The 21,762-nt window shown below is 41.7% G+C and overlaps 3 protein-coding genes across 3 annotated transcripts; 1 reads left to right on the top strand and 2 right to left on the bottom strand.

Moving 5' to 3' along the window:
- Positions 1 to 14: 14 nt before the first annotated feature.
- On the bottom strand, positions 15 to 6,170 carry scn1bb (sodium channel, voltage-gated, type I, beta b). The gene is made up of 6 exons (XM_083776266.1): positions 5,608 to 6,170; positions 5,165 to 5,331; positions 3,998 to 4,235; positions 1,239 to 1,380; positions 345 to 419; positions 15 to 151 (listed from the first exon to the last, which is right to left on the bottom strand). Exons 1-5 carry the CDS (start codon positions 5,654 to 5,656, stop codon positions 350 to 352), a joined length of 666 nt encoding a protein of 221 aa, XP_083632392.1. The 5' UTR covers positions 5,657 to 6,170; the 3' UTR covers positions 15 to 151; positions 345 to 349.
- A 1,482-nt stretch (positions 6,171 to 7,652) lies between these two features.
- On the top strand, positions 7,653 to 12,727 carry zbtb22a (zinc finger and BTB domain containing 22a). Its single transcript, XM_083769707.1, has 4 exons — positions 7,653 to 7,835; positions 8,405 to 8,671; positions 9,524 to 10,310; positions 10,418 to 12,727. The coding sequence occupies exons 2-4, from the start codon at positions 8,465 to 8,467 to the stop codon at positions 11,452 to 11,454; spliced, it is 2,031 nt and encodes a 676-aa protein (XP_083625833.1). The 5' UTR covers positions 7,653 to 7,835; positions 8,405 to 8,464; the 3' UTR covers positions 11,455 to 12,727.
- A 980-nt stretch (positions 12,728 to 13,707) lies between these two features.
- Positions 13,708 to 20,687, bottom strand: mbpa (myelin basic protein a). The gene is made up of 6 exons (XM_083777713.1): positions 20,448 to 20,687; positions 18,393 to 18,485; positions 17,988 to 18,020; positions 17,599 to 17,619; positions 15,814 to 15,894; positions 13,708 to 15,167 (listed from the first exon to the last, which is right to left on the bottom strand). The coding sequence occupies exons 1-6, from the start codon at positions 20,550 to 20,552 to the stop codon at positions 15,117 to 15,119; spliced, it is 384 nt and encodes a 127-aa protein (XP_083633839.1). The 5' UTR covers positions 20,553 to 20,687; the 3' UTR covers positions 13,708 to 15,116.
- Between the last annotated feature and the right edge of the window lie 1,075 nt (positions 20,688 to 21,762).

Here is a 21,762-nt window from a genome sequence, read left to right as displayed (position 1 = left end):
ACATGCTTTTGCTTGTCAGTATATACAGTACAGTGCTGGTTCCATGCTTTCTTAGTTTCTTTGCTGTGTCCGTTCGAGTTGTGTGTTTTTCAGAAGGTCTTCATGCAATCCGAGGGGTGGAAGATGGCGTGGTCAGTCCGTTGATAAAGCCCTTAGGTAGGGAAGGTGCATTATTCAATTTCACTGCACATTTCACTATTCTCCACTCTAAATTATGCATAATTATGGATTTAAATAGTACTATAATCAGTATAGTACTATTTAAATCCGAATGAATTATCAATAAAAAAAAATGTTTAAGAAATCAAACTTAAGACCACTTCCAGATCTAACCCCATTCCTACCTGTGTTATTCTCCAACTTGCACTCCCGCACAGTTATCTTTTCCCTCCCCTGCTATTGCTAAATATTCAGCATTTCTGAAAAGGGGAAAAAACAAGGTAGTTATGAGTTTTACATTTTGCAATTACTACATATTGCTACAGTAGGAACTGCTACATCTTGCAATTACTACATATTGCTACATTAGGAATGATGAAATAATGATAAGAAAGATCCAAGATGACCAACCAGTTTGCATTCCATTTTGACTTACGGATCGAGTTTCGTTTTGGTTTTGACTAGGGAGGAGGTTGACAGAGGATGGGATGGACAAGACGGAAACACGACAACAAGTAGACAGAAGGAAGCATGACATGTTGGACAAAGAGAGGGCACAAGTAGACACACGTGAAAACAATGGTAACAGTGGTTAACTGGTTAGATTAAAAAAACAAACAAGCAGGTATAAATGGATGGGTGAAGTTACACATAACATTCAACAGAGTTGCACAGTTGGTTGGGAAAAGAGGGAGGAATAACAAGAAAGTAGAACAGTGGAAATGATAGTTAAGGAATTCAGGGATCATGAGAATACAAGGGCAGCATCCAAGAGGAAATGTGTATAAGCTAACACACTAGTTACACCCTTGCAAAGTGAACAACACATCTTCAACACATCTGTGTGTCTTGGACACAATGTGTTTGTCACCTTTAAATGCAACACATTGACATACATCAGTTGCTGATAATACATAAACTGCATGAAGTTCTAAAAATGGACACAAATATTTCAAAAAGGGCACATTTTCATAATGAGTGCACAATAAACTCACCAGTGTTCATTTACATATTAACACTTAGGACTTTACAGTGTGTCTGTGTGTGTGTATAAGTATACGTATATAATAAATATTTACGCGGCTTCTCGAAGTGCCTCCTCTCCCGCTGCAGATATCTTGCGATAGCAGTATATCATCTCTATAAGGAGCCAGACCTGGAGCCCAATGATTGAAAAATACATCATGAACTCAGACACGATGGAGGCCGTCCCTCTGGTGGCTGTGAAGAAAAACAATCGCCCAATCAGACAAGGTTGCTGACTCTGACCATGGCACTGACTAAGCAGGACCACTCACGATCTTTGTTAAGCAGATTTTTCTTTTTTTTCTCATTCTGTCCCAAATGTGTTTTTTTTAAGCGGGGAGATTAATGCACTTTCAATAACACTTCACTTTGCTTTCTCTGAGATATTTTCTAATACATATCTACCCCTTTAGCTAGCATACATTTTTAAATGAACGTGTTGTGGAAAGACGCATGAAAGGCATACAAAACTAGAGGGTGGCATAAGTCTGAAAGTCCGAAAACGTGAAAAATAAGTGTCTATAACTTAAGTGTTGATCTAAAATCAGAATTATCTGCAAAAAAGGTGGACAAAATGTGAATAAAATACCTGAATTTTGAGGTTAAATGTGAAAGTTAGGGGGTGCCATCCCTTGGAACCTAAAAATGAAAATAGCAGTGGCCATGCCAGGCTAGAGGCATGCTGTATGTCTGTATGTGGAACATAGGCTTCTGGCTTCTAGACAGTCTGGCTCATGTTAATAAAATACTTTCTAGTCATCCCTGCCATTAGGCCTGACCAGCCAAAGGCAGAGGGTTATGTTTTCACTCTGTGAGTCTGTCTGTCTGTCTGTGAACAGTTAACCTGTGCCAGAACGAGATGATTCTGTGAATAGCTACTGTACCCCACTGTGCCATCCATGAGATCACGTAATTATTTTTTACTCTCATGGTAGAAACACCTACATCCCGATCCGACGCAGCCGCATGCACGCTTAAGTCTTTTTTCTCTTCAAAATGAGAAACTGTGTTCTTTAAGACTGCAAAAAGAGCTGGGTGAAAGAAGATGGGAGAAGTATTTAGCTGGGGCCAAAACTACACCCAAACTACACCCGGAAGTTCGGCAGAATGCACTAGTCTGGAGTCAATGAGAGCTCAGTGACCAGCTCATGAACAAACACTATTTCTGAATGACTGAGACCTTTTGTAAAGTAATCGCTTCTGGAAAATAACAGAAGACATATAACACATTATTGTCTCCACCAGGCCGAAGGCATGTGGGGAGAGTATGTTTTGCACTCCGTCCGTCCGCGTGTCCGTCCGTCCGTTTGTGTGTCCGTTTGTGTGTCCGTGTGTGTGTCCGTGAACAGCTAATCTCGGCCACCGTTAACCCGGTCGATGCCATATTTTGCACACACACTCCCTGGATGCCAACCATGAACCTCTGCCCCAAACTTTCCAGAACGGCCTGTTATAGCGCCACCAGGAGGCCGCTTTGTGCAAAACAAGTTTTTCAATGCCATATTTTGCACACACACTCCCTGGATGCCAACCATGAACCTCTGCCCCAAACTTTCCAGAACGGCCTGTTATAGCGCCACCAGGAGGCCGCTTTGTGCAAAACAAGTTTTTGCACAGTACACCTACAGATTTTGTCCAAACATCACGCAAATTGGTACACAGTCTCTCTACAGCCATTCAACGAAAAGGGTCTTTCAGATTTATCAGACTCCATCCTGATTGATTAAGATTGGCTTCCAAAGTTCACAGGAGTGCTCAGTTTCAAACAAAATGCTGCAAATCATGAACACATCGCGTGATTTCCGTGAAATTGTGCACCCACATTCCCACTAGGCCGAGGACGAAATGCCACATGAACAATTTCAACTCAGCCTCAAGGTGGCGCTATAACTGGCCGAAAAGTGTTTTTACCTCTAACTGCACGGATCTGTGGATAACCTGGTGGAGACCTGTGCCCGGAAGGGCACTTTTTCTAGTTGTCTGCTGTGTTGCTTTTCAATGTGTACACTCTGTAATTGTACAGAGTTATCTAAAGAGCAAAAAGGGTGCTATTGTTTCTGAACGTGCCAAGTATCGCAAGACGCCATTTCCTGTCTGGCAGTCAAATCTCGCGATACCTCCGAGACAAGACAGAAACGATACCTGCTGTTCAGATCCTCAAACTAAATTATATACTATGCACATCGAAAAGCAAGTGACATGTCTTCTTTTATATTCCTGAACCGATTATATGACAACGGTCTCAATTGTTCAGAAATAATATTTGTTATGAGCTGGTCCAGCCAGCTCCATTCACTGCCAGTGTCTGCCACGTATTCATTGAACTTCCGGTGCGAGTTTTGGCTCTCATGAAAGTGTCCCACACCACACGCCTGGCCACACACCACACTGGCCTCACGATCCCAGCTATAGTAATGGGAGCCTGGAGGGAATGTGTCTGTAGAGCCGTTGGTTGGACTGATCGGTGTGAAACCACACACTCCCAGTACATATTATCTGTTTATCATGTAATCAAGATGTATCAATCAGATTTTACAGGTTTTATTCCAATTGGCTATGAGTATGACTGCCTTCCAAACTTTGTAGGCCCGGGATGCACACGCAGATCCGACACACCAATGGTCCGACATGCAGAAACAACGGTCGGACATGCGGTCGAACATGTGCTGCTCCCGTGTTTGCGGTTATGTTTAGGTTAGGGTTTGAGGTAGGTTGTTGTTCTAATGACAGTCAGACTAATAGTATGTCGGAACTAAAGCCTGTAACCATGACAGTCTTTAGTTCCGACATACTAAGCTTATTCACACAGTACCTTTTGCCACCACTTTGAGATGCACAACCTTGTCGACGTGGGTCTGGTATTCATAATACTTGTAGGTTAGCATGCGGTTGAAGAAGCATCGGTAGGTGCCCGAGTCGTTAAAGGTGATATTGAAGACGTAGATGGAGGCGTCTTGAATGTCCATGCTCCTCTTGCTGCCGTTCCAGTCAATGCGTTCAAAGAAGCGTTCATCTTTAATGCTGGGGCCAATTTCATCGTAGTAGTATATCTGATGGCACAGTGGCAGCATTGTTATTCATTATCTCAATCTTGTGTTGAAATAACGGTGCTGCCGGAGAAGGCTTCATGGGGGTGGTTCATCTTCTATTTATTAATGATAAATAGATCAGTGGATGATTAAGGGATATAATTAAGGGACATGTACTATATATAGTACATGTCAGTTGCATGCGATACAAAGTGAGTCATGCCAGGTGTATGCCATCATCACAGGATACAGTTCAGTGTCACAGAGGATGCTGTACAAGGTCAACACAGCAGAGCTGGATGCCATTCTCTGTCCTGCCCTTTACACAGCACTAATGATCACTGAGGTCTAAAATGTCAGGAGTGATTCCCTTTGAATCTTACGCTGACTTAAACACTGGATACTGAGACATTGTGAGCTTGTAGATTGGCTATTTGAACTATTATAAAAGGTTTAACTTTTTTTAAATAGTAAAAAATGGCAACTTAGTTTAGGGATAAGGGTTAAGGGGTGGCGCAAGATATAGCCCCAGATCTATTTGATGTTATGTGTCACTGTGTGTGCACGTTTGTGGAAAAAGTAGGGCAGGTTTTAAGTGGTTAGAAACCCTACTATATTTATTTTGCTCGTGAAATGTCAACCATTTTAATTTGGTCAACAGGTCACTGAGGTTGTGTTTTGGGTTTGCAACAGAGTAAACAGACTTGGATAACAGTGGGTCTGGGCCCAGGCCGTAGCGTAACGGTCTGGGCACCGGACTGGTAATCCAGTCGCAGTGTGCCGCGGGTTCGACTCCCGGACCCGACACGGCCTTTACTGCATGTCATCCCCCCATCTCTCTCCCGTTTCCTGTCAGCCTACTGTCTGTCCCTTCAAAAATCAATAAAAGGCGTAAGCCGCAAAAAAATATCTTAAAAAAAAAAAAGAAAAAACAGTGGGTCTGTACTCACGTGATTAAAGTCAGATTCTCCATCGGCTCTGAAATACCAGTCAACTGTGGCGCTGGCATCCACTTCACTCCTCATCTTGCAGGAGACGCAGCCCAGTTTGAAGCCTTTGCCTGCTACTGCTTCTGTGTCTGAGGCCACCTCTGCACATGCCCCATGGCACTGGTACACTGTCAGAGAATAGATAATGATGGATGGATAGATGGATGGCATACAAACATAAGTGTTGTAAGCAATGCTTAAAGCCTAGTAGAATTATATTAAAATAAAATGAATGGTTATGACAGACACATGCATGCACACATGCGGCATGCACACGTGCACACCACACACACAGACACACACACATACGCACATGCACGCGCACACACACACACACACACACACACACACACACACACACACACACACACACACACAAAGTGAAATAATTTGACTGAACTTACCAAAGAGGGCGCAGAGCAGAGAAAGGAGCAGAATGTGTACAGCAGCCATATCTCTGATGTACTAGTGTAAGAATGGTACTGATGTATGTGATGAGGGGCCTCAGAAATACACAAATTAAACAATTGCTCTGGAGAAAGTTTGTGTATATATATTTTTTTTTAAGACTAGAGGTTGTGCGTCTTTAAAGCTAAATAAGCTTAATAAAGTGCTTTATATTACCAAATATATCTGTATCTTTGGCTCAAATCAGTAATCGTCTTGTATTATTTGTAACGTTTATTGCAACATTGAGCTCCTTGATGCCTTATAAAGACTGGCTTATCTATCCAAGGAGGCAACTATCTGCAGTTATTCTTTATTAACCTTCATGAAACATCAGAACATCGAACAATCTGGATATTTAGTTGCTCACAGTGTCCCCATTCAACGCCCTGATTTCATTATCCATTCCCTGAGGCCCTGATACAATCAGACACACACTCTGAAGGATCAAATTAAATCACCTTTTATGTTGACAAATTACCAGGGCAACAAGAGGCCACAGGCTTTATATAATCTTCACGTGTGGAACATGCCAATATGAGCCTGCATGAGTTAGCCTGTAGTTTTATGTTGGTTATTAGGCCTACCTCACATACCATTACATATAGGCTAATTAGTTAGGCTACATGCTGTGATACAAAAATATTAAAGACCTACCTCGTATATGATAGGCCCTAAACATTTACTTTAGGCCAATCTAAGGATCTAAAAGGTGTAGCCTATAGCCTACTTTGATACATAATTTAGATAATTTGAAAACGAAGCCTACTGTATTGACGTCCGAAAATAGAGGCCACCTCTCTTCGCCGTTATTAGTCCCAAATATAAAAGAAAAAACACAGTCCTCTCCTGTTATTTCTCAAACTGTTTAACCAGAAGGCGATGACAGTTGGATGTAGAAATATTTATGTAGGCTAATCTATCGAATGACCGCAGTCTCGCAGAAAAGATGCTTCGGCTGCGATGACATCGTATATAAAACTGCAGGTGCCCGGTATACTAGGCAGCCTGCAGGCCCATATACACGTTCCAAATAAGCCAAAAGCAATGGTATTGTCTTTTCGTCCTGTTCTCGGTATAATGAAAATCGTTATAGTGTTTGTCTGCTGATGGTGCGTGCAACAGAACGCCTGTCGGTCTGTCGCTCCGTTCAGAGGATGATGCAGATGCACTGCGGTAAAACGCCTGTGAGGATGGAAGCATCGCGGGCGCAGCGCTCAGTTCGCTCACATCACACGGAAGTGTCGGTTGTACGTTGACGGCTTTGAAATCAACAACATGGCGATGTATTAGTATATTTACCCATACTAGTATTTCTATTCCTTTCCCTCCCGCATGTAGGCAACTCTCTCAACAAGCATAAACAATATAGGCATGGGCCATGGGCCGCCCATGGCTAATGCTTAATAGCCTATATATTGGGAATGTATTCGAAGTAGACTATAGCATACATCTATCGCCATGACGCCATTGGCTATATTTATTTATGTATAGCCTACTGTTACTGACGCGCGCACGCGCGTGTGTTTTTATCTCTCCATAGCCTACATAGAAACATATCATAACCTGATCATAATCTGACTAAATCTTAAGAAAACGTTATAGCCTATATTGTTTTTCTGTTTCATTACATATAAAACAATACAGTTAGGTTAGGTGTTTTAAGTAACCTCTTCCCATGAAAGCCCATTCATCCAAACAGAAAAGTATTTTATTGTATTAAACAACCTCAAACTCACCAACATTGCAGCTGTACGAAAAGCTTGACTTATCCTCTTTCTATCTGCAAAGTGTTTGTTTCATACAAATCCACATGTGTACGATGAAACAAACACTTTGCAGGATACAGTAAGAGGATAATTAATATATCGCCCCCTCGCCAGATAACTTAGGTAAACGGTGGGCAGTACCTAACACCAACAGTGGGAGGCAGCACACACTGACACGACGATCTGTCTGCTGGAATTGGGAAATACAAAAGAAGATGAATGAAGACATGAACATCTTTGACAAAACTGTAGGCTACTTAATTGGACCGAGGAAGTTTTTACAATTTCCAAAGAATGTTGTGTAATGCCAGGTAGCACTCCCACTGGCACTGTCTCTCAACTCTCACCCACAGTGGCAGTGATGAGTCTGACAGCGTGCGTGGACTGTTGATGCTGAGGCTAGCTTTAGCTACACAGGTACAAACACAAAATGCGTTACTATACTTACTTACAGTAGCTATCGTTAGCTTGCTTGTTTTGACGAGGCAAACTTATTTTCAAATATTGATATCATGCTGCGTATTGCACTTGACTTTACAGCAAAACCATCGCTTTATCGACATAAATAACTCTGCTAAATGTTGGCTGACAATATGGCTACTGGAGTATCTACGGTATTTAGACTGTTTATGCTAACGCTAGATGCTAGTCTGCTTGGTAGTTCTTTGCACTACATTTGAGCGAAAATAAGTTAATAGTAGTTATAGCACCTTTTTGACCCCAACTCCTTCAAGCATGGTAATTGACTAAGCGTCATGCTACTGAGGTTATGATAATAACAAGTCTGGTCGTCCATCTGTATAGGATATCTTGCTTTGGATGCAGTTTCCAGGTGAAAATTCCTCATGCAGCTTCTTACATGACAAATGTGCGCGATGCAGGACAGCACATCATTTATAAAGAGTGTCAGCGCAACAGCCTACATGTGTCTGTGGTATGAGTTGACTATATAAAATGTAATCAAAAATAGCCATTATCTACCCTTCAGGGCATCAACGTGTATCATTGGACAGTGACCCCATGGTTCTCATAGTGCTCCACGACCATGGATCAGCCCTTCAGTGCTTCTAGTGCCCCAGCAGGCACGATTTTCCAAGTGTGTTTCCCTGGAGCCCGCGCTGCCGTGTTGGACAACCTGAACCGTCAGCGGGAGGAGGGCAGGTTGTGTGACCTCTCCATACAGGTGCAAGGACATGTCTTCAGGGCCCATCGCTGTGTGCTGGCTGCCTGTTCACCTTATTTCCACGACCAGGTAATTTATGAATGTGATATACATTGGGTGCGTTCGGAAATTCACACTGAGCGCACTGGTGTTCTCGTTGGTTTCTTCAGTACACTCGGTGGCCGGTGCGCTGTCGTTGTCGCTGTCTGGTGTGCTGGCTGCGCCCCGGGTGTGCCGAGTATCCGCACTGACCAATCCTACTCAGAAGTTGGGTTTTTTCTGTGCGAGTGTGTGTCACTGCGGCGTCTCGAGTGCCCCTCAGTAGCCTCGGTCCAAGGCTTACTCATCTGCGAAGAGAAAAGCCTGGTCACAACGTAAGGCAGAGACGGTATCGGCGGAAGTGTCAGCCAGAACATCCGTCAGATGCATTTCCCCCGGATACGATATTCTTTCGACCAATCACAACACTTGTTTCATACACAGAGAATGTAAACTGATTTGTAAAGAGTCAACGTCATTTCCTTGAGCGGTACTTCCGCCGAAATCCTGCAACTTAACAAATGATACCGTCTACAGCGTCTTGCCCAGCGCAAGGCGAAAGCTAAGCTACTGTAGCAAAGCAACTTATGCAAGCATTTAGTACATCACTATACTAGTGTTCATCATTTACCTTGGCCCTTGTTTTAACTGGTTAAAACGACCAGTTTTAACTGGCCGTGAATTAGCTGGGTGACCGCTCACCCAGCACACAAAAAAACTGAGCACATTCCCAGTGTGCATATTCTAACACATTTATAGTGTGGTGCACAAGGCAGACAATATGCATACTTTATAAAATATTAGTCATGATAGTGAATTGGTGAAAAGGTAAAGACAAAGGTATTTCCATAAGTGATTCAATGTGGTCTTCTATAGTCTGTCAAATGTGTTATTCCTCAACAGGTGCTACTGAAGAATGTCACCACTGTGTCCCTGCCCTCAGTTATGGACCCAGTAGCCTTTGAGAGTGTCTTGAGCTCTGCCTACACGGGCCAGCTGAGCATTGTGCACGACGACATCGTCAACTATGTCACCGTGGCCAGCTTCCTCCAGATGTGGCACATTGTGGACAAGTGCACAGAGCTCCTTAAGAGGCCTCGGCCTCCTGCGGAGTGCACTGTCGTGGATGCTGCTGCAGGGCCTACTCACGCCGGCACTTCCTCTCGGCAACAGTCCCCTAGCAGCACGGACTGCATGTACATGGAGAGGGAGGTGAAAAGGAGGGACAGGAAGCCTGACGCCCTGCCTCCCTTGGCCACATGGAGGAGGCCACAGCAGTTTTCACGATGGGGCCGTCCAAGACCCTCGCCAGCCCAACACTTGGCTGATTCGCAAATCGACAACCTTCCCAGCTTCGGGGAGAGTGAATACTCCAGCTGTGAAGAAGGATGGGTATCCAGCCATGAGAAAGCGAGCCCCTTCAGCCACGATGGCCACGGTCACAACAGCAGGACTCATCGTGACGGCGGGGTGTTCAGCGGTGGCGAGGCATTGAGGCAGAAAGTCAGAGTTCATCAGAGGGGAGCAGCGCTCAGCTTGGAGAGACTGCATGATAGGAATAGAGACAGTGTTGAGAGTGGCGACGTGCTAGAGAAGAGGAGGACTGAAAGAAGAGCAATCGAGGCAGATGAAGGAATAGGAGATGAAGTGATGGAGAAGAGGGAAGGATTGGTGCAAACTGTCCATCCAGGTGAGAATTGAGTTTTCCCAATCCCCATTCTAGATATGTGACGTATGTGTTTGTATTTTCTGACCTACATTAATGGGTTTTATTATACTTTCTGTTATCCGTTCTAGGAGATTTCCGTCCCGGCACACACCAGAGTGAGGACACTGGACAAGCAGTGGGCAAAGTGAGTGCAGAGGAAACGAAGGAGAAAGAACAGCAGAGGGAGACGGAGAAAGGTGTCCCTGCTTCAAACATGACCTCACTAATTGGTTGTGAAACTGAGGGCGGTGTTCCTGGTCCAACAACGCGAACACAGTGGCAGACCACCCCCTGGTCCCAGCCTGAGTCGAGGCCACAGGACGGAGCAGAGGACACCTACGATGAGGAGGATGTGGATTGTGGGCGCTTTACCGAGGGGACCTTCAGCGGAGACACATACGATGAGATTGAAGATGGCACAGGGCAGGTTTCCCAGAGACCTCTGCTGCCTGCATCTCCCGACAACGGTGAGTTCACAATGGGGGCGTCCGAGATTAACTGGCAGAGACCAGTGACCCCAACATCCAGTCGCCACCTATCCCCATCCTCTGCCCCATTCCCACCCTCCTCTTCACCCCCCACCCCATCCTCGTCGTCATCGCTCTCCCTCACAGGAGCCGCCTATACAGGCAAAGTGCACTTCTGCCACTGTGGCAAGGCCTACACCCTGAAGAGTATGCGTGACCGGCACGTCAAGATGCAGCACCTAAACCTGCGGCCGTTCGGCTGCCCCGTTTGTGCCAAGTCCTTCAAGATGAAACACCACCTGACCAAGCACCTCAAGACACACGGAGGTCTCCGGCCCTACGAGTGCAGTGTGTGTGGGAAGAAAGTTATCTGGAGGGACAGCTTCCTGAGGCACCAGGCCCGATGCGAGAGACTTGCTGCCAGCTCCTCTGCTAATGATGATGCTGTAAGTGTAGCGGCAGAGCTGGGCGACGGCTATAGCTATGGTTTTGATGAAGGGGATGCAGCTTTTCTGGCAGCAGGAGGCCAGGTGAAAGTGGAGGAAGTGGATTTTCCCATGGGTGGGATGCTGGGCAACGTGTCTGGGATTGTTGATGAGCTAAGGACTCAATCGAGGAGCCTGGACTGCCATGTTTTTAAAAAGGAGAGTTTTAGCTAAAAAGAAATACAGCATTTCACTCTAGTCAGATTCTTTCAAGATTAAACATTAAAAATGTATATAGGAGTACATGGTTTTGGTTCTTCAACATTGAGCAGCAATAACAATAACCAACAAAGAATAGTGTAAAGACTTGTAAGGCAACAGAGGTCTCTGTTGCTCAACAACACATCATAGTAATTCAGTGCATTTCAGTAATGAATGAACAAAGAACATACAGAACATCAAGAAGGAATGAATATTAAACAATGTGCTTGAAAGGTGTGGAGATAATAGGCCATGCTTCAGATCCCATATACCGTAAATGTACACTACAAAGGGAAATGTAAGCATCAAAGGGCAACCCTACAATGACCCCAGATAATTAATATTTGGTATAATTTGTATGTATACATAATAACCTGTACCTTACAGTAAGGTACAGGGGACATAGTTATCTACACATACAAATGGAAGCAGCATGAATGGTGGTAAATGGGTTGTGGATGAAAGCCTTTGCCTATCATCTCATCAGGGCAAGATGCTGTGGGCTGATGGAAATAATCTTTCTAAAGGGCATGTCATTTACATGAGGTATTCTTTTTAGATTGTAAATCTATCCTCCTTGTAGGACTAGGCAATATATTTATATTGTCATATGATATGAGGATTTTGGATGCGGTAATATGGCATAAATGTCTTATCCTGGTTTTAATCACATAAGCCTTTATTATACCTTCAAATATTGTCAATTGTATAAAAACGTGTAGTTTCACAATTGAAAGGAAATTGACACGTTACGATATTATTGTTATGGAGTATTGGTCAAAAAAGGACGACCGTTGAGCCGATTCTACTTATGGCTCCGAATCATGGACACTTTCAAAGAAACTAGAGAAACTGTTGGATGGCACTTACACCCGCCTTCTAATGAGAGCGCAAAATCTGTCTTGGAAGAGCCACCCATCGACTAATCTAATATACGGCAACTTTCCCCGTGTTTCTTCACTAGTCCGATCCAGAAAAACACAGTTTGCCACTGCTACAGAGCTGACAATGAGATTATATATTCCCTTCTTCTCTGGAGTCCTGCCTCAAAGCAGACCAGAGGTAGAAATCTGTCATTCCCTGATGTCATCGCTAGGGACACAGGCATCAGTAAGCAGGAACTGGTGATGGCAATGAAGGACCGGGAAGTCTGGCTTGATATTGTGAAATCCACGATCTCGACCGCGGTCGAAAAATGATGATTGGTCAAAATATCGTGATGTTTGATTTTGTCCGTATTGCCACAATATACTGTATCTTTACTTTCTCATAATTTTGGTACTGTTAAGTACTTTATTATTATTATTATTATTATATATATATTAATATATATATATATATATATATATATATATATATATATATATATATATATATTATTAGAGAGCCAACAAGAATAATGGCTCTGCATAAAAAATGTAAGAAAGCGCTTCCTTTAACCTTGCTCGTATATTGTCATTGCTGATTTCAAACTACTTTGAGCCAATTGATCACAGGAACAGTGAATGTAGGTTAAGAGTCTCTGCTAATTGTGGTTGAAGGTCCTTGAAAAAAATATTTCTCAGCAGTATTTCCAATGATGGGAAAGTTGTTTTTCCCATGGCTAGAATTAACAAGGGAATCCAACAGAAATTCTGCTCTATAGTTCCGTGGACTGCGTGGAGCGAAAATCGCTCTGAGTTTATGGCTTAGTGTATCTATTTTTGACATCTGTAACAACTAATGAGACCCATTGTGATTTGTTGGTGAAGAGCCAGGTCATGTTAATGTTTACTGCTACAGTATATGATTCTTCCGCAGGGATTATTGCTTTATGATTGGGAGATTTTTTATCCTTAATCCTTATCCATAATTGGAGGTGGGCACACGTTGCCTCAAGTCTTCACTGTTTCACTCTTTAGTTGTGCTGAATAAACTTTTCTAGTTACATATTCTGATATGCAGTGTCCAAGGCCCTCATTCTTATTTACACATTTAATGGGAAGTTGTTGAATCTTGCACTTACAGTACATCTTGTATGGAAGTCTATTGGTTGGTTTGTGGCAGATATGTGTAAAGTTAAAACATGCTTGAAAATGTTTTATAAGAATATCATTATGCTACATTAGAATGGATACTAGGATATTTGTTGTATCTTTGGACTAGACACACTTGGTGATCAGAGAATTCAATGTTATTCTGCACTAGATAGAATCAGCAAACATTTTAAAATCAAAGGAGACAAAATGTAAATTTGTTTTTTATTTCAAGCTAGGATCATCATTACAAAATGTAGGTATACACAGTGCCACAAGATGTCACCAACCTCAACCTCAAACATTGGCATTTTAATAATTTTATTGAACACATAACAGTGAACATACACATCACATGTACAAAAGAAGAGAGGCATCATTAATTATGCACAAATGAAGTTGAAAAGAAAATGTTTCCAAACATCACACTGTCCTTCAGTGTCCCAAGTCCTGTAACCACCTTTCGTTACCACTTTGACCTTTGAGCTACTTACCATCTGACCTTCTGAGTACCTTCTGTTAATTTTTATAAATAAAATGTGAATGTCATTAGAACAAAGAATTAACACATTAATATACAAAGACGTTTCTATAAATGTGATAGATGCAATAAATGTTCATATAAAAAGAAAACGGACCACATTTTTAAGGATATTTTGTTTTTTCAATTGTGTAACAGTGCATGCTGAAAGGGCATTTTATTCACTTGGATAGCATAATGCTATTCATGTTCATGTATTAAAGGGAAGGCAGGTAAACCAAATGCCAAATGTGTTAAGTAAAATAATATTAGTCTCCATTTACCATTTATGTGCAAGTTTCCAGTTGAATCTTCAAATGCATCACACAATCACATACTTTACAGACAATAACTTTTACACAGTCACACAACACATACGGTACAACAACCACTAATACTCAGACACACACAAAACACATAAAGGTGTAGGACGAGGTTTGTCACTGCTGTTGCTGAAAGCAGGAAGCCATATAAAGCATACATCATGTACAAAATGCAGACAACAGGGATACAAAAACAAACAGTTTCCATGAATACACCTTGAACGCCAGACAGACTAGACATTAGCATCAGACCAATGTTCAGGAATGGGTGATGTGATACAGTAGCTCATTGAGCAACATTTTACAGTAGGATGTTTTGCTCTTATAAATACCTGCAATATATGTTTACTGCATTACCAAACCTTATAGCATTACAAAGCCAAGTATATAGAGATGTACATAAAACTAACCCTCATAATTAGAATAAAAATGAATGTATAGCAACATTGTAACTAAATTACATGTACATGCTCGTCCCGTCCCGTCCCCACCTCAGTGACCACATACATTCCAACAGAATGCATAATATACTGCAAGTGCCTATGACATTAACCACACGGCGGCCATATTGCTCTTATGTCATACCCGGGTGTGATGGAAGAGCTAATTGGTCATCATGTGACTATGGTCAGTTGTGTCACTGTCTAAAAACAAAGGAGCGTGATGTTAGTTGGTTAACATATCTGATGTTGTGAGTCCACTGAACGCAGATCTTTGCCATTTTCTTCATCCTGCCCCATCTCATTTGGATCTGTGGTTGGTTCCTCGGTGGAGGGCTCAAAAGATGGTGCTCCAGCGTTTGGGGGGTGGACGGGGCTTGGTTTCTCCCTGGGAAGAGATGTAGAAGTAAGAGCATCAGGTGACTGACAGATCCAATGCCTGCCTTCTGCAACTAAACATGGTGTCCGTGCAAGAGCAATCTCGGGTGCTGCAATTTTCAGCGCAAACAATGTTGCAACTTGTTGACTTTTGCTTTTGGTAATAATTTCTGATTGTCAACTAGTTCACATTGGTAGGGATTCAAAACGTTGAGTACTGACAGCTGAGGTAGATTAAGTATACATAAATAATACAATATAAAATGTATTGCAAACTTAATGACAGATGCACAAGCCTGAGTTTTCAATTTGCATGATGTGATTTTTACATGTTAAATTATATTTCACAGGAGCTTGTTAGTTTCTTATTATGGTGGAATGTGAAAGCATGATAATGCATAACAAATGGAAAAGAAGGAGCACGTATACACTATATATGAATGGCAAAATGTAGCTTGTATAAAATAATAATGAGAAACCATATTATAGTAAGGTACTACTAGCTACTACTCACTGATCTCTGTTGATAGCATCACTGTTGTATTGAGGCAAACACAAACAAAGCACAGTGTTTACCAGGTATATCCTGTACTCTGTGAAAAGATGGAGTGCTATAATTTGGTTGCAACATGGAGATGAACATTAGGTGAGCTCACCAGGTTGAAGATTCGGGACAGTGTGCTTTGGTCTCTGCGACGTCTGAGGGGTGACTTGGTACTCTCAGCACGTGGTGAGGCCTATGAAAAGATGTTTTATAAGTACAGATGGAGGCAGGCTTGATCTGAAACAGGACCTGGAGCCATGTTGACGATGTTTGTTTTTGAAATCCTTTATTTGAACTGGAAGTTAATCAAACCATTCAGACTATAGAATAAAGTAAAGAGTTTTCGTGTAAACTATGTTGGCTGAAGATAGTCATAAAAAGGGAGCCATTGTTCAAATATTTACTCTTTACAGAGCGATTAAGCTAACTGCAGGTGTTTTTTCCCCCCACATTGAGTTCCACTGACATAATCATTGTCAAACATGGTCAAGTAAAAATAAAATAAAGAAATCCAGAAACAATGCTTTATAAGGCTAGTATGAAAGTAGCCTTTATTCAGACTAGTACCATTCTGTGTATTTGTGGAAATTGCCATTGAGCCAATGAGCATTTTGATGTTTTGGCCATATTCATATATGACAGCAATTGTGCTCTCAGGTCATACTCGAGGTGTTGGAAAACATTGTTTCCTACCCCCCCAAGTATGACCTGTGAGCAAAATGGCTAACACGTGAATATGGTCAATGACGGATTATTTAAGTGGAACCAAATGTGAGACAGAAAATACGAAAAAATCCACTGGGGTTATCCTTTAAAGTCAGGAATACAGCATTTTAAATGTACTATTGCATGGTGTTCATAACACCATGCAATAGTGTCCAATAGTGTCCAATTGCAGTTATGTGAATTTGACACAATGTCAGTGGCACTGTACAGATGAAACAATGAACTGTATTCGGTGAATAGCATAAACAGGACGATAAGGATATGTGAAATGAGCATATTCAGATGCATAACGACGACCTTTAAGGGAGAGAGAATGGATTACAAACACATAGCTCAAGAACAATGGGACACACGAGAGGATCACTGTCATATCTCTGACACATACAGCAGGATGGTTCACTCTGGACAAATCACAAATGGGAAGAAATGGCAAGGAGCCAAAACAGGTGGATTAGTGAGTCATCTTCTCCACAGGGGGGAAAGAGAGGTGACAGAAAGTAGAGAGCGGACAGGTAGAGGAGATGGTTGGAGGACATTGATGCAGGCCAAGAGTTCCTGAGAGAGAATTTTATTTTTTACCAGCGACGGCTCATAAATAGTCGAGCAGTTTCAAAGTCATCCAGAAGCAGTGAGTCGCTCTGGATTGAAGCAAAAGGGGGAAGGGGGATTGAAATGTTATGAAGTAAATAAGCCTGTTGTTCTGTATATCTAATTATAATATAATGAATCAATGAATAGCATTGAGCATTGAATCAATTAATGATGGATCATTCAACCAATCAATCGTGCGTGCGTGCGTGTGTGTGTGTGTGTGTGTGTGTGTGTGTGTGTGTGTGTGTGTGTGTGTGTGTGTGTGTGTGTGTGTGTGTGTGTGTGTGTGTGTGTGTGTGTGTGTGTGTGTGTGTGTGTGTGCGTGTACGTTCGTGTGTGTGTGTGTGTGTGTGTGTGGGTGTGGCAGTATTTGGATTTGAAGAAAGAAAACACAGAATAAGGAAGACAGGAGGACAAAGCAGAGGCACCAACAGAAGACAGTTTAGGTAAGACAGAGACTGGCCAACACGTCACGAAGGTGCTCTGAAGAGAAGACACCAGTGAATTCTGGTTACACACAGAGCTGTGAAAGCAGCAATAGGATTTAGTTCAATTTGAGAGTGAAGACTAAATGACATACCAAGCCCAAGGCATCCCTCCACTGGACATGAAAGAGAAAGGGAACAGCAAACATGATGTTTGGATAGGATACTAGCTCTGTCTCTGCCTGTTTGCAATTTGAATATTTGTAGCAACAATTCCTAGAAGCATTTTCTAGGCATTATGTGGCAACATATTGGCATGTTATATGAATATGTGCAGTACCTGCTGTAACAAAACCCTGCTAACATATTGCTGTTGTGGACATGCAGTCATTTCAAATAAAGGATTGTTATGAGTCTCATCTGCACGGACTGAAGGACTGGAAGACTATTAATACTGTAGTTCTATCCATCCCTATGTCTCTAAAACGTAACCCCTGTACTACCTACTACTACCATAAACCAAACATTCTGAAAATGCACTCACCCTGGACTTAGGAGAGGGGAGAGGAGAGGAAACCTGAGAAACAGGACAATGACATCAGTGTGACTGCTTTTTAATATACAGCAGACTTAACTCTGAAATCCAAATCAATTTATGGTTACGATTCTGATTGAAGGGTGAATTCAAACATTATCAGTATGTAAATAAGACAGAGCAGGGCAAAAACGATTAGTATCCTCTGCTTGAAAGAAACAGTGAAATCACAAGAAGTAAACTAAGATGAAAGAGTTGATACCATGCAATCATATATAGAGTATAGACACTGGTGTCAGTAAAGTAACCATGATGGTCGACAAAGAGCAAAATGCAGTATTTGTATATTTAAATGGTAAGGGACAGGCAAAACAATGGTAAATGTATATCTAGGACTAGGATTAGGATACTCACAATGCTCCTGAAGAACTGCACAACAGCATTTTCAGCAGGTTTGCGACGGGAAGAGCTTGTTTGGGGTGAGGCGGTATGACCCCGGAATGATCCCTGAAAGACATTGTACAAGGTTTTGTGTAGTTGTTCCCGTGCCTATTTTGAAATTAAATGTTTTTAAATGGCATCATTGTGTTTGCAGTTGAGCTGGTCCCTCAGGTGTAGTAGTATAACTTTAGAACAGAAACCATAAAGGCATCAAATGTTATATTTATTAATGTATCAAAATATATTATTTAAACAAATATAAAATTTGGACACCACCACACATTGGGCACTGGAATTCTCCCCATAATATTGAGTACGCCTTTCAAAATATCTTAATACTGTACATTTTCTAATTTGGTTACTTGTGTCAACAGCAAAATGCCTTTGAAGTTGGATTTGTGGACAGACAAATATGGCATAATTAAATTCCATAATAGAGATGAAAGTTTAAAGCTTAGCACATAACACAAGTAAAGATTGTGTATTTAAACGTGGGAGATACTGGTTCGTGGATGCCTGTATTATAACCTTACATTCACCTTCTGTATAGTAATAAAACTATGAATTTATGTACTGTAGGCTTATGGTCACATAATACCTTACTGACATTAGCATGGCATTGCACTGCATAGCATAACATGTAGGTTGATGTGACTATAAACTCTTAATATGTATTTCTGCTTAATAAATGGAGCCCTGTGGACAGCTAGGCTCTCTCTAAAAATAAAACTTTACCTATATAAATAAAGGTCTAAATAAAACAAAAGTAAAATAATCATAAGTCATTGCCGACAGAATTGTGAATTGTGTTTCTCACATACAGTTGTAATCATGCAGAGAGAGACCAACCTTTTCAGGTATATTATCTTCCAATAGTTTAGACTTCTGAGTACTGAACATTCTAATGATGATGTAACAATGCCAAACGGCCAAATAATGTTATAGAATGGTAGAATTCGGTAGAAATTCGTAGAAAGAATATATAGCCAGAAAATGGTTTATAATACCGGTAGACTGTCCAGACATCTCTACATTCAAATTTAGAATGGATTGAGCCTCTCCCTTTACACCCACACTCATCAGTACACTGCAAAATCCTGAGCATGCAAATTAAATCACATGGAAGAAATTTTCTGTGTGCTAACCAGTCCCACTATTGGGATGTTACACCATGCTATTTCCGAAAGCTCGCGAGTGCATGCCATATAAGTTTCCTGCGGCTAGCCCAGGTTTGAATCCGACTGGGGCTCTTTGCTGCATCTCATCCACCCTCTCTTTCCTGCCTTTCTTGTGTCTCTCATTGTTCACTATCAGAAAGATATGATTTCAGAATATCTGTAAATGTATTGAACCCTATAAAAAATAATAAAGCATGCTGGTTTGGCATAAGGTTGATAAAGGTGATTGAAAGGTGGATCATATTCACTGGATAGGAATCTTCTTTTTCTGCCTCATATTTAAAAAAAAATCACAAAGAAATGCACTTTTTGCCAAATTAATTTGTCAGAGGCTAAATGATTGCTTAACTAACATTCCATCATGTGATGTGATCCACTGATTCTTTTTTATATCTAGTCAGAAAGTAAGATCCTATTAGTGTAGGTGAACAAACTGCATTCTCCCGCACACGCACCAACTTCTAGCCTAGCATGGCCAGACTGTGTAGATATTAGTCTGGAATCTCTGTGGAACTGCCACCGAGCAAGGCACTTGCACTAGGCTGTAACTACTTGACATCAGGACTTAAAAGACTGCAGTGTTATTGAGCAGCTCCAAGCTGTATATCTGAGTACAATTTCTATCTCATATCGTAAAAAACTATGATGTGTTTGTTAATTAATAAAAAACTATTCCCACTATGTCAGTAATCTTGCTTAGCATCACTTTAAGTAAGGATTTAAAGGCCTGAACCATCCCATTGTTAAAAGTTTAAAAACGTTATCCATCCCTTTTGGTGAAGGTTTAAAAATCTGAATCATCCATTTAAGTAAATATTTCAAAACCATTTTCAGTAGAGTATATGCTCACCTTGCTTCTTTTCTTTTTGTCTCCAGACAAGAGTTTACTAATCTGATCCATGAGGCCGGGGCTCTTCTTTTTCCTCCCTAGCCCTGAGGTGCTTGCCGTGGACATGCTAGTGGTTGGTTTGGCTGGGTGGGGTTCAGGCGCTCTGTATCTACCACACACTGTTGGAGTAGTCCTCTTCCAAGCAATTAAAGTCCAGTAATGCCAAGACCCGTCTGTGCTACTTCAGAGTAGTTCGCTGCCCATCTGACGCAGAGGGGGCTGTCTTTGAAGGTGTCGACTGCTGGTCGCGGGGCATCATGGGAGATGAGGTGGGTCAGGTGGGGAGCGAGGGTTAGGCGGTGGCAGTGGCATCCATGGTTCTGGCCTGGCTCCAGGCATTCTTTGGACCTTCAGTGACTGTGGAGTCAGTCACTGCCGCCCTCGATATGGGCCAGCCATTGTTCCTTTCTCCCCATCTGCCTCACCCAGGGCCAAAGGGACAACAAGGGTTGTCTATGAGCCTGAACGAGGACCCTAATGCAAAGCAGTAAAACAGTACTGTGAGCCTATTGTTAAAATGGCTCCCGTACATCTTCTTAATTTATTGTATTTAAAATCGAACATACAGGCACCAGAATTAACATATGGAGTGGACTGAAGGAACGGGAACTCTCATTGTGTGGAAGGTGTCAATGGGTATGGACATAGTCGGCCCGCAGCAGCTTTTGTGGTTTTAAAAAGTAATAACAAATTGAAAACTCAGTTTTTTTTTTGTAATTTATCATACTGTTTAAATCTCGCAGGTTTCATGGTGCAAGATAATTCAAGTGAACTACAAAAATATTGGTGTGATAAACTGCACTGCAAGTTAACCAATGATGCTTTCGTTAAACTCTGAGAGTGACAGTGAAAAAAATCGTGCACATTGCTATTGCAACATTAACATTGTTTATTGAGCACTATGTATTATGTTCTGCACACATGAAGGTTGGCTTGAACTCCACACTCTCTCCGGTACTTCATTTTCTTTATGTATAAGGTTTCAACATGGAAGTTTTCCTGCATCTCAGAGTTTTGTCTTGTGTTGTTTTTTAATTACTATTATCATTTGCTATTGTGCCACATGATGAATACTCTTGGATATGTTGTTTCATTCACACTGGTTACAGTAGCCAGTGGACAAAGTGGAATCTGTTCAAGGTTAAGTTGTGTTAGAAAACACCCATGCCCCGGAATATTCATATTTTGGAACAAATGCCTTTTGTTTTAGTAACTTTGTGAGAAAAGAAAAACAGCTCTGTTCAGTTCAATTGTGTAGGAGGCAGTCTACAAGTGC

Source organism: Protomyctophum parallelum, assembly GCF_964188405.1.
Source record: "Protomyctophum parallelum genome assembly, chromosome: 1".
Taxonomy (NCBI): domain Eukaryota; kingdom Metazoa; phylum Chordata; class Actinopteri; order Myctophiformes; family Myctophidae; genus Protomyctophum; species Protomyctophum parallelum.
The sequence above is the reverse complement of the archived record's forward strand: the minus strand, read 5'-3'. Positions and strand labels throughout refer to the sequence as shown.

Bases quoted from the DNA above. Each gene is read 5' to 3' on its own strand.
- scn1bb (XM_083776266.1), bottom strand. From the start codon at position 5,656: ATGGCTGCTGTACACATTCTGCTCCTTTCTCTGCTCTGCGCCCTCTTT. The intron at 1,381-3,997 runs GTACTGTGTGAA...TTTTCTTCACAG, and splicing joins TCTCAAAGTGGTGGCAAAAG to CCACCAGAGGGACGGCCTCC. The intron at 420-1,238 runs GTAAATATTTAT...TCCCCTTTTCAG, and splicing joins GAGGCACTTCGAGAAGCCGC to AAATGCTGAATATTTAGCAA.
- zbtb22a (XM_083769707.1), top strand. From the start codon at position 8,465: ATGGATCAGCCCTTCAGTGCTTCTAGTGCCCCAGCAGGCACGATTTTC. The intron at 8,672-9,523 runs GTAATTTATGAA...ATTCCTCAACAG, and splicing joins CACCTTATTTCCACGACCAG to GTGCTACTGAAGAATGTCAC. The intron at 10,311-10,417 runs GTGAGAATTGAG...TATCCGTTCTAG, and splicing joins GGTGCAAACTGTCCATCCAG to GAGATTTCCGTCCCGGCACA.
- mbpa (XM_083777713.1), bottom strand. From the start codon at position 20,552: ATGTCCACGGCAAGCACCTCAGGGCTAGGGAGGAAAAAGAAGAGCCCC. The intron at 18,486-20,447 runs GTGAGCATATAC...AATGTCTTTCAG, and splicing joins ACAAAAAGAAAAGAAGCAAG to GGATCATTCCGGGGTCATAC. The intron at 18,021-18,392 runs GTGAGTATCCTA...CCTGTTTCTCAG, and splicing joins TGCAGTTCTTCAGGAGCATT to GTTTCCTCTCCTCTCCCCTC.